Genomic DNA, 13,288 nt, shown 5'->3' with positions numbered 1-13,288 from the left:
AGGGGAAGATAGAGAAGTTGAGTGGGAGTGAGTAAATCCTATTTTTATCAGAATTGATTCAAAGAGAAAATAATATACACATTCACTCAATTGGGCATAGAAATCTGTCTTACCCTACAGGAAAGTAGGAAGAGACTGGGATAAGAAAAAGGGGGCTGGGGTAATAGAAGGGATGGCATATTGCAGGAGGGGGTAGTCAGAAGCAAAACACTTTTGAGGAGGGACAGAGTGAAAGTAGAGCAAGAATAAAATAAATGGGGAGATAGGATAGAGGAAAATAAAGTTCTCAGTTGTATCTGGGGGAAAAAATTACAAGTGTTTCTGATAAAGACCTCATTTCTCAAACTATTGAGAACTGAGTTAAATTTATAAAAATAAGAGCCCCTTCTCCAACTGATAAATGTCCAACAGATATGACAGTTTTTAGATGAAATAATCAAAGCTATCCATAGCCATTTGAAAAAGAAAATTGCTCTAACTCAAATAGATTAGAAAAATAAGATTGGCTAATAGGACAAAAAAGGAAAATGAAAATGTAGGAGGAAATGTGGGGAAAATGGGACTTTAATGCGCATTGTTGATAGAATTGTGAATTAATTCCACCATTCTGTAGAGCAATTTGGAACTATACATAGCTATACCAATACCAGGTCTGTAACTCAAAAGAGTTAAAAAACAAAAAGGCAAAAGGTCTATATGTACAAGATTATAGCAACTCTTTTCTGATGGCAAAGAATTAGAAATAAAAGGAATATCCATCAATTGGGAAATGACTGAATAAAATATGGTATGTGATTATGACGGAGTAATATATAAGAAATGATGTGCTATAAGAGCTATAATAATGAGCAGGAAAGGAGGGGCAGCTAGCTGGCAAGTAAATAGAATGCTAGCTCTGGAGTCAGGCGGATCTGAATTCAAATCCACTCTCAGATACTTGACACTTAATAGTTGTGTGACCCTAGGTAAGTCACTTAACCCCTATTACCTGGTCAGAAATAAAAAAGAGAGAGAAAAAGAAATGATGAATAGGATGCTTTCAGAACAACCTGGAAAGACTTCCATGAGCTGATGCAAAATGAGATGTATTGTGTACAAATTAACAGCAATATTTTAAGATGATCAACATGAATGTCTTAGTTATTCTCAGCAGGACAGTGATCCAAGACCATTCTGAAGAATTTAGGCTGAAAAATACTATCCAATCCTGAAGAGAAAGAATTGATGGAGTCTTAAATTGAAGCATGCTTTTTTTTTAACTTTTTTTTGAGATTTTTTTTGGGGGGGTCTGTATTTTCTTTCACAATGTAACTAGAATGGAAAGGTATAATGTATATCAAATTGCTTGCCTTCTTAATGAAGAGGGGATAGAGAAGGAGGAAGAAGAAAATTTGTTAATTCAAAGTTTTTAAAAATGTTAAAATGATTTTTATGTAACTGGTGAAAAATAAAATACTAAAAAATTTTTAAAGATTACATTTCCAAATGTATACTAAAATTCAGTAAGAAAACAGAATTTAGCATATAAAAATTCAACTTTACACACCTTTTCAGGCATAAAAAAATGGAAATATTTGTACATGATTCAGTTTGCCCCAGAACGTAAGCATATGGGAAATTTCAAGATATTCGATATAAAAAGATAAAACCTGCATGGAAAAATTAAAGACATTGGGATTATATAACTTTAAAAAGAAAAAAAAAAGCAAGTTAGTATAATACATAGAAACTGACATAGTTTTTTCAAATTACTTGGCCCATCTTCATTATTAATTCTCCACTGTTGCAAAGCAATGTGCCTTATGTTACTGAAATGAAAATTCACTGCCTATGTCCTCAAGGCTATGTCCTCAAGGCTATATTAGGCTACAAGGCATGAATACATGCCTATATTGTATTGGAAAGACCCTATGAAGGACAGAGCAAGATGTGGATTTTTATAATTTAGCCTAGCATTACACATCTAAACAATGATAAAGCTAGAATTAGAATGCAGGTTTCCAGATTGTATTCTTGCAAAGATCAGTTTTCATTTATTATTGTAATTATTGGATGTTTTACTTGTCATCATTATTTAACAAATTGGTATGTTGATTCCTTGGATTTCTTATATGTAATTATTATATAAACTCTTCAGTTTATATAATTTTTGCCTCTTCAAGGGCATGGGACTGTATGATTTTGTCCTTCTTAACCCCAGCAACTAGTGTAGGGCCATGTACATAAGCACTTCAGAAATGTTTGTTGAATTGTTGAACTGTAATTGCCTAATGGCTTCATTAAACCTCTCTTCCAAATCACATATTCATGGAACTATGCCATCATACCAGTGGTAGCCCATGAAATCATTCTTGGAGATTAAGAGATTAGTTACCTGTAAACCACAATTTTATGAAGGTAGAATTACCATAAACAAGGCAGCTGTCCATGTAGCTTAGAGTGAATGACACACTTAATATCAGAACAATACGGTGTACCTTTTTATTTATATTTCTCTCCTCTTAGTCTTATTTGCTAATTTGTCTATTTATACTATAAGTTAAGATGTCCCCAACCTTCTTTCTTCTTTACCTTCCTTTCTTTTCTTTTTTTCCTTCCTTCCTCCTTCCTTCCATTTTTTCTTTCTTCTTTCCCTTTCTTCCTTTTTTCCTTCCTACCAATTTTTCCTCTTATTTCTTTCATTTTCTCATCTACAGCTGTGGGTTTATAAATATTAACCCCATATCTTGTCCATTCTTTAAGTATCCCAGTTGAACAACGGATAGAGTGCTAGAATCAGGAAGACTTGAATCCAATTCCTAGGCAAGCCCCTTAATCTCTTAGTCTCAGTTTCCTCATTTGAAATGTGGGGACAATAATGGCTTCTGGTTTCACAGGATTATTGTGAGGATTAGATGAGATTTCATAAGTACAATGATTTACAAAAAGTACTGCAAAAATTCTGTCTTCTACAAGAAGCTTTTCCCATTCCCTTCTTCTAGTGCTTCCCCTTTTAAAAATTATTTCCTATTTATCATGTAAATGTTTGTTTACCTGTTTGGATATATTTTTTTGGTTGTTGTCTCCCCCATTAAATTTTGAACTTCTTGACAGTCTTTTGCTTCTTTTTATATCTCTTTTACAGAGCATAAATTAGGTGCTTAATAAATTGATCGATAAAAATGTAAACTTAAGTTATGCTCTTTGTTCAAGACAGATCAGGTGCCATTTCCTCTTCTTGTATGCTCATTTTAATTTCTTTATGTCACTTTCTAGACCTCCATCACTTTCTACAGTTATCCTTTCTGCATTATAGGTATTAGGGACAATGATACCCCCTCAATCTGAAAAACCTGAGTAAAGTTTTTTGCCTTCTGTTTTGTACCAGAGAAGAAGTCTGATTTTTTTTTTCTCTTTTATGTATGCTTACAGTACTTTATTGTAAAATTTGAGTTAAGTATTTGGTCGTAGACACTGTCTTCCTCTGGCCTTCATTTCTTGTTTACAATATTCCAAAAAAAAAAATCTCATTTAATTCCTTATACACACTCTATATATTGAAGCTGTGATGGGGAAAGTTGTGATGGGGAGGGGATAACTATCATACTTATCTGTGTATATAATATCTGATATATATCTTATCACTCTAATCCAATAAGTACTTACTAAATAAACTATCACCATAAATATAGAGACAAAGTGTAAACCAATCTTTGCCCTCAAGAAACTTAATATTTTTCTGAGGAGGGTAAGTATCTATATGATCATTTAAAGAGGAATAAGAAAGCACTAATAACTAAGATCAAGAAAGTTTACCTGTAGGAGGTGGCACGTGAGCCAAGCTAAGCCTTCAAGGGAGCTGGTTAGTGTATAGAAGGGGAGTGCATTTCACCCATGGAGGATGGATAGTCTATGAGAGAACCATCGAGAGAACAGCGAGTATTCCAATTTAGTAATATCATATAAACCTAGAAAGATAGGGCAGAGCTAAAAAAAAAAAAAAAAAGTTGAATGTTAAGCCAAAATGCCTTATTCTATTTTAATCTTTGTGTAGAATATGTGGTCTATATCTTTTACTCCCCATTGCCTAGCATAGTGCCTTGATTAAATATATATTTGTATTGGAATTGAATTTGTTCAGTGCAAAGTATTGGACTTGAAGTTAAATTAACTCTTACATGTTTGAAATTTATAGATGGGTCCCAAATTTGGAGGCATCCCCAAAGAAATCAGGAAGGAGATACCATGAAATAGTTCTTCTTGAAAAATAATTAAATCTAGAAAAAAGTTTATTTTGAAGCTATCCAAGATAGTAACCTGTCAGAGTACATATATATTCAGTATAGGCCCTGAAGTCACTTTTCAAATAAAACATAACAAATTTTCTCACATTGAACCTAAGGAATTCTTATAGTGCCTGTTTCAAAATGAAATTGGCATGGCCTATGTTAGCATGCGATAGAATCATGAATAGGCATGTAAAAAGATTGAAATAAATGTTATGCTTGTTGATATTTGTCAAAGGATGTATCTAAGTTCCCATTACATTTATTCTCCAAAGCAAAAAATAAAAAGTTTGCCTTGACATGTCAATACTCTGCCTCATAATTAACTGCTGGGAGTAACCCTTGGAGTCACTCAAGCATTTGTGGGCTAGGGATGACACGAGCAACTTATGTCTCCTGAAGTAAAAAATATCTTTGAAGATGCCATGGCTGATTGACATTATTTCTTCAGTAAGAATTAGTTTAGAAAGTCATTCTTCACCTGTTTACTTCCCTGCAGGTACAACTTAAAGAAGCTATAGAAGATCTACCAGGCAAAATGGATACTGAGTTGGCAGAAGCAGGATCCAATTTTAGTGTGGGACAAAGACAGTTGGTTTGCCTAGCCCGGGCTATTCTCAGAAAAAATCGAATATTGATTATCGATGAAGCAACAGCCAATGTGGATCCAAGGTACAGAAATAAAGGTCTTATCATTATAATAAAATGTTGGAAGTAGTTTAAATAAATGATAAAAGTGTCATGATGGTCAAAATGCTTTTAGTGTTTTTTCTGGAGGTTGAACAAACATGCTTTAAGAAGAAAAAAAAACTATTTCTTTTGCTACTTACAAGACAAAAAATATTTTCTGACATCCTATAAAAATATTTATCATTTTCCACCACTCCCCAGTTTTTATTTTAAAAAGCAGAAGTATTCTTACCCTTTTTCATAAGTAGGTACCTTTTTTCCTCTCCACAATTAAAGTAATAATATGCTTTTTGATTGTTTACTCTTTTTTCTTTGGTATTTTCTCTTCATTAAATTTTTTTGTCATATTTCAGGACAGATGAATTAATACAGAAGACAATTCGTGAGAAGTTTGACCAATGCACTGTGCTGACCATTGCACACAGATTAAACACCATTATCGATAGTGACAAGATAATGGTAAGAGGACTGTCTATTTGTCATTTACTTTACTTTTTTTTTTTAATTTCCTGCATTCCTTCATCTTAGACTAAGCCCTGCAGAAGGTGATTTCAACAAAAGACAATTCATAATTGCTAAAATTTACAGAATGCTATTAGAGCACTTAATATATCTTATCTCATATCATCCTTGAAACAACTCTGTGAGATAGGTTCTGTTATTAGAGATGAGGAAATTGTTAAAAGCAAGACTTAACCCAGGCCTTGTCTAATGCCAATGCCAGGGGTTCTTGCTATTCTCCCTGCCTTTTCTTGAGAACATCACATCTCACAACAATTTCTTGCATTCATTAATCTTAGTAGCACATGGCTTCTGGCTATTTTTTTCCTGTCTTATTGGTCCAAATTTTAATAAATTTATAAATTGATTATTATAGCCAATTAAGAAATGTCTTACACTAATCAAATAAAACAAAGCCCCAAAGAAATTTGTGACTGGTCAGATTCTCTTCACTGATAAGACACTGGGTCAGATAAAATTTTCTTCAGGTTTATAACAAATATATTATATGGGATTGCCATCCTATAAAAATATTTTGTAGTCATTTTCTTCCACTCCTCAATTTTGATTTTAAAAAGCAGAAGTATTCTTACCTATTTTCATAAGTACCTTTTTTTCCTCCTCACAATTATTTATAAGTAAGGAAAAAACCAAATAAACCAGAATTGAGAAAGACCAGCATTTTTCCAACAGAGATGTTCCTGACAATCTAGGAGGATCTGTGTCAACCCTTCAGTATGATATCAGGAATATTACTGCTACATAATACCCAGATTGACTTCTTAGACAGTTTTATTATAAGTAACACTGTGTCCTTATTTCACATTAAGCAAGCAGTTGTGATCATTGATGACTACATCCTGGAATATAACTCCCAAGTAGAGGAGCCATGATTTTCCCACCATTGTAGAAGATAGTATATTCATAGTGAATGGAAAATGTCAGAATGCCAAAGCCACGTTGGGTGGTGAATTGAACCAGGTCAAGGATCAACAGTAAGGGCACAGGACAGGTTTCCAGATGCATTTAATTGAAGCACAGCTTTCAGCAATGTGTCATAACCAGACTGCTAGAAACCAGCAGCTGAACACAGCTCTGCTGGACAGTCAGATCAAAGCAATGGTATGACCCTTCAGGAGCCATGAAAATAAACACAAAGCCCTGATAAAATAGTGGGTGGCCCTTAGATTCACGACTGATCTGGAATTGTGCAGGACAGCCTGCCATATTATCTTTTTAGTTCAATTAAAGCTATAAAAGTGAAAAACTCTACTTTTCAGTTATCTTTGTTTTTCTCATCAGAATTATATTTGATAGATTACAGAAATTCTTTTTTTTTTTTTTTTTTTTTGTCCATTTGGCCAATTCTACTTTGAACTTTTAACTGTTTTGAAAGACTTTTGAATCCTTTGAACTCTAGACAAATAAACTTTAGGGTGCTGGAAATGGGGTTCAGAACACTTGGGTCCAAATCCTGCCTCGGACATTGACCATGAGTGACCATGGATAACTCACCTCAATTTCCTCAAGTATAAAACTCAGATAATAATTAGTGTAGAGGCAAGTGTAATGTTTTTGTGAGACTTATGTGAAGTACTTTCCAAAACTTCAAAGTGAAATATAAATTTCTAATCTGGAATTTTGCCCCTTAAGCTGTATCTTAAGTATTCTCTGAGGATCTTCTTTATCAGACTCTTCTCTGATATCCATGGACCATGAAGAATTGAGGAATATTCAGGTTAAACACGAGGCAACAAAACCCTTACAAGTATTTTTTTCTAGTTATGACATCATCAAGCAGTAATGTACCGAAGTTCCCCAACTTGTGAGGTGAAATCAAGTCTTTCTTTTGCTCTGATGACAAACTTTTGCTGCTTAACTCAGTCAATATGAATGATTGCTTTTTAAGCCCCTACTTTGTTCCAGGTATTGTGCTAAGCACTGGGGATATAAAAAGAGGCAAAAGGCAGGCCCTAACTTCAAGGAACTTATACTTTAATGGGGAGAAAATGTGCCAACAAAAATATACAAAGCAAGTTATATGTAGACTAAATAGCAAATAATCAAAAAAAAGGGATTCATTAGAATTAAAAGAGGTTGGGGAAAATCTTGTAGAAAATGGGATTTTAGTTGGGACTTGAGGGAAGTCAGAGAGATCATTAGTCAAGAGTCGAGGATAGAGAATTTTCCACACTGGGGGCAATCAGAGAAAATACCTGGGACCTAAAAGATGGAGCATCTTGTTTGTAGGACAGCTAAGAAGTTAATGTTGTAGGGTCAAAGTGAACATATCAAGGAAGGAAGATATAGGAAAACTGAACAGGTAGGAAGGACTCAATCAAAAAAAACAAACACACACATTTTTTGACAATATATAAGCACTATATAGTACACTGCCCCTAGCACTGGGACAGGCCCTGCCTTCAGGATAGCAGTCTTCCATCAGTTTCGTAGGAAGGGGGACTATTTTATTGGGATAGGGATAGATAGGGAACTATCTGATGAGAATACTCCCTCTACCAATACTTGTTCTTTCTGCTATTTATAATCTTAAGGTAGAGAACTGAAAAGTTAAATGATTTCTCCAGTCATAGAGTTAATATATATGTGTTGGTGGCTAGATTTGTTCCCAGGTGTTCCTGGTATCAAAACCACCTCTTTATGTAGAAAATTGTGTGTGTGTGTGTGTGTGTGTGTGTGTGTGTGTGTGTGTGTGTAATAGGTATAAGATGATTTGGGGGAACATAAAAATTAAAAAGCAAGCCACTTTGTCCCCACCAGAAAAAAATATCCCTCTCGCCTCAATCTAAATCTTCTTAGACTAAATCATGTTCTCCTTTTCATTTATTTTAAGTACTTTTGAGTAAAGCAGCCAGGACTGCTGATGTTTCCAAGCTCAGGTTGAGACTAGAAGAGTACAGCATGCTAATGAAGTGGCTAACCAACATCACTGTCATAATAAAGTCATGTAATTGCAAGTGTTTAAGGTGTAATAATTGAATTTTGCTTCACTGGTGAATACTTCTCCACAAAAAAGGATGAAGATGGTTTTGTTTACTCTAACTAAATCAAACAAAGGGCTTGTTAGGAAATAACTGTGACCTAATTAATAGCTTTGTTTATGTGTTGACTCTCCAAAGGGATTTGCCCAGTTTTGGTTCATTAAATGCCATTGATTTGTTAGTCTTAGAATGCCAATTTACAAAGTCATTCCCTCGATTTTAACTTTATTTAACATAGTATAGTCATAAATGACAGCTAATTTAATCTTCATTTACTCAGTTGCTACAAAACAGTGAAGCAAGACAGTCAAATTAGAAATCCTCTTTCTCCTGATACCACTATCTCTCCATTGAAGACAGCTCCTGTGCTGTAGTTTTAGGATTAGCTAGTTAATTGTGACCCGCTTTCTCTTTAACCAATAGCACAAGCAGTCTTGCTTCAGAACCCCAATATATCCCAGTTCCTATTTTACTTTTTCCTGATATAAAAAATATGAATAATGGAGGATTTTTTAAAATTCTGAAATTATTCCATTGGTATTATTGTCTGAGCCATGGACTTTTTTTTTTTTTATAAGTTATCATCACCTGGAGACTGTTATAATAGTTTAAGACTAAACAAATGTTCAGTACCAAAAGGGGATCCTGGTCACTAGAATGGGGAGGGATTTTCCTCTTTACTGCTAACTATGTGATTTCATAAACTTGGGCCCAACTCCCAGTTATGTCTTCATAAACAAGAGCCTCCTTTCAGAAATATTTTCTTTGAAAAAAAATAGAACAAGTAATTTATATCTAAAGACAAAGGACAGGTAATTGGCACAGTGGATAGAACACTATAATTGGAGTCAGAAAGACTCCTCTTTCTAGTCACAAAGAATCAAACAGAACTGAAAAATGACTAAACAGCAACAAAAATTGTTGCCTGAATCATGAGGTTTTTTTTTAGTTATCATCAACTGAAGACTGTTGTAAGAGTTAAGACAGAAAAAATGTTCAAGACCAAAAGGATCCTTTTGGATCACTAGGTTGAGTTTATTTTTCTCTTTTTCCTTACTATCAGCTATGTGGTTTCATAATCTTAGATCCACTCCCTACCCCACCCGCAATGCTCATCTTTTCATAAACAAGAACCCTTTTTCAGAAGTGTTTTCTTTGAAAAAATAAAACATGTAATTTATACCTGAAAGAAAAAACAGCAACAACTAAGGGTCAATTATTTAAAGCTATATTTCAATACTGTTTCCACATTTATAATTTCGTAATCCCTTATTGAGATTATCTAGATGTTTTGTTACTGGTTTTATGTCGAGCTTTCTACATGCAAGGGCACGTTTTTGTCCTTTTGCATCATGAAAAAAAATGTCTGGAAAGATATGACTCTCAGGTTCTCTGGGCAAGAAACAAAAACAGTGGTTAACATTAAAAACAATTCTGTAAAGCCCAAGGCGGGTGGCAATGTAGGGATGGAGAAGTTGAATAGAAAATTAATTGTGAGCAAAATCAGGAACACGTAAGGGAAGTTGTTAAATAAAAACTGTCTCTTTACTGCCACTGACTCAAAGAAACTCTTAGAACGATTTAAGTATTTTGAATCAAAACATCTTCACATGGTTGTTCCAACCAAAGTTTGAAATTGTCGCTTAGTTTCAGATGATCATGTCATCTATAACTTAATCTCCTCTGACCTTTCCAGACTTCTTACCCTGTATTCCCTATCACGTACTTTTCTATCTGGTAATTCCTTGATGTTCCTTGAATTAGACATTCCACATCTTATATCTTTGAATATTTCTCTGGCTGTCCCTTAGGTCCAGAATGCTACTGACCTCTCAGGTTTCCTTCAAGTCTCAATCAAAATCTCATCTTCTACTGGAAACCTTTTCCAATTCTTTCTAATTCTAATGCCTTTCCTCTGTTAATTATTTCCAATTTATCTTAAATGTTGTTGTCTCTTCCTTGAGGGAAGAGATTGTCTTTTGCCTCTTTTTTATCCCAGGCACACAGTAGGTACTTCGTAAATATTTATTGACTGATTGAAGCTAAAATACTAAAGTCAGATAACTTGTTTTAGGTCACATAATCATATGTGAAATGCAAAAATCAGAACTCACAGCCAGGTAAATTCACTGCCTGACTGCTTTGAGACACAACATGTCATAACAGAAAAAACAATAGATGTTAGAATAGAATGTCTTATCAAGGTGAGCCTCAATTTTCATATCTGTAAAATGGAGGTAATAGTATTTGTCATACCAGCTTCACAGGATTTTTGTGAGGAGAGCAACTCATGCTCTATAAAAAGCTAAATAAATGAAAGACTCAATTTTGTTTTTCTCCAGGTATAGTCTTGTTGACAACAATCATTTGCAAAATTGTATTGTCTGTTTGCATCTATCCTCGAATAAATATGTTTCCTCCTATCATATCTCAGTGACTGCCATAACACTATTGGCTGCAAGGATAGTAAAAGTTGCCCTGAATTTGAAGCTTAAAGATGTGGATCCTACCCAATTTTTTGATTCTGTTGCTGAGTCACTTAGGCTGCAAAAAGAAGGTGTTGAACTAAATGGTATCTGAATTTACTCATTTTTTGATGAGTCTAGTGAAGATTTTATTTTATTTTATTACTGTTTTGTGTGTTTAAATTTTGAAATGATGTCACTTTACTTTGGAGCTGATTTTTTTAATGAGTTTTCTCAGAAGACTAATTCTACAACAGTGGTTCAGAATATTTACATATGTGACTGCTATCTGGGTTGGCAATAGTCCTTTATTATCGACAAATATAGCATAATTTCCCTATCTCACTGCAGAGAAGCAATTTTTAATATCAGTTCTTGAGATGCTGAATCTTAGAATGGAAGAGCCTTCATATTTATTTATTTTGCACATTTAATGCAGATTTTGGCCCCAAAAGATAGTCCTATTTGTGTCTATGCATTCACAGTGCTCATTGCTTCATTAGACAACTCCTTCCAAATTGTACACAGTTCTAAATTATTGGAAAGTTCATGCTACTGAAATCACAATTCTTCAAATTCTATTTTTTTTTTAATGATTCATTTTATAATCTGAAAGGCTAGGTGACTCGCAGAGCTTTCTGGTAGATAACAAAAATAGTGCAGACCAATCTCAATTCTATCTTGCTTTACCAACACAGTAAGCTGTAGTGCCATCTTGTAAATGAGCAAATATCCTCTGTTCAGGGCATCTAAAACCTTGACTGAGGTGTATATAAAGACAAAGTTTCAGTCAATGGCAGTTACATTGTATTTAGCCCATATTTGTGTAATTAGGTTAAGGGTTACCTGTTCTTGTAAAGAGATTTCCTGATAATTAAATCGAAATTTTTTTTTCTTTTTCTTTTTTTTTTTTTTGACAGGAGCATAAGTGGTTTGAACTCTGGGCACAGCTTTAGTCATGGTAGAAGTGGAATTAAGAAAAATATTTGCATGCATTTGTAAATATTTTTTGAATCATGCAAAGCCACATTAGAAAATTACCTACTTTCAGGTTTGGCAATTGTTAATGCTGTAAAGTTACCCATGTATATATCCTGTAAATAAAAGGCTATTAAATAAAAAAAAAAAAGAAAAAAAGAAAAAAAAAAAGAAAATTACCTACTTTCCAAAAAGGTGTGCATACTTCATAGAATACCACAAGTCTGAAATATTTAGCCTCTACTTTATATCTGATAAAAGGCAAAATTATAGTACAATTGCTTGTGCCCTTCTCCCTCCCCCCTTCACCATTTGCCAGTTTATTTGTGGGTCTGTTGTTTATTGGAATTGTATTATGGTGGCCCCATTCTTATCGGATCCATGGGCAAGTTAGAGCTATCATTTGTCCTAACTGGAAATCTTTTAGCAGGCATTTGTCATAATTAAACTAAAAATTGTTAAAGTCAGGCTCTTTGCAGTAAAATTTCATAATTTTGTCCTTAAAAGTAAATATCAAGTACAAATCAAGATAAAAGACACTCTTCCACTAGAATAATGATTCTGTCCTAGAGGGCCTAATCACTAATTCTTCATGCTGATGAAGCCCCATTGTCATTTAATGTAAGTCTTGTTATCCATCAACAGTCATGAGAAGCTGAATGTCATAATAGATGGAGGATTGCAGTGGGACTAGGAAGACCGAGTTTCAAATTCTGCCTCTTACACTTATTACCAGTATGTGTCTGGGCAAATCTCTTCCCTCTAATCTTCAATTTATTCATCTATAACATAAAGGATTTGGACTAGATGGCTGTTCAGGTCACTACTTCACAAAAATTTATGATCCTATAAGTCTCCCTAATTTTCCCCTTTCAGATCATTCACACACAAACACAGAATTAATAAATTCATTTAGAATTGGACTATTGTAAGATATAAATAGCATTGGCTCTTTTTTCCATTAAAAATAACAAAGTTGAACAGTTTACTTTTCATAAGCCTTTTTTTAGCTTTTCCCATGAATTTGGAGTCACAATATTTCTTGTAATGTTTACATTTTATCATTTAACAAGTGATTTGGCTTATTTTATTTGCACAGTCCCTAATGTGAATGGAGCCTGTATTTAGAAATTGTGTATTTTCTTTAATTTCAGTAGGAGTGGTTGTACTCTCTAATACTATACTTACAGAAAATTATACATTCAGGGCATCTAAATTGGAATGCCAAATTATAGGACATCTTAATTATCATGTGGATGTGACAGATTCAATTATTCTTGAACTCTTTTGAGAGAGCTGCCCTAAACAATGATTCATTGTAGTAAACAAAAGCTTAATAGGAAAATATCCTTTATGGGGTCTAATAAATATTTCAGATTAAATTACA

General features: G+C 33.8%; 1 protein-coding gene across 1 annotated transcript in view; it reads left to right on the top strand.

Moving 5' to 3' along the window:
- ABCC4 (ATP binding cassette subfamily C member 4) overlaps positions 1–13,288 on the top strand; it is a 277,290-nt gene that overhangs the window by 248,433 nt on the left and 15,569 nt on the right. Inside the window, exons 28-29 of the mRNA XM_031958557.1 lie at positions 4,765–4,937; positions 5,309–5,414. Coding sequence (XP_031814417.1) covers positions 4,765–4,937; positions 5,309–5,414 — 279 coding nt within the window. The remainder of the gene's footprint in view (positions 1–4,764; positions 4,938–5,308; positions 5,415–13,288) is intronic.

Source organism: Sarcophilus harrisii, chromosome 3 (assembly GCF_902635505.1).
Source record: "Sarcophilus harrisii chromosome 3, mSarHar1.11, whole genome shotgun sequence".
Classification (NCBI taxonomy): domain Eukaryota; kingdom Metazoa; phylum Chordata; class Mammalia; order Dasyuromorphia; family Dasyuridae; genus Sarcophilus; species Sarcophilus harrisii.
Note: the sequence above shows the minus strand (reverse complement) of the source record. Positions and strands in the feature narration are given on the sequence as shown.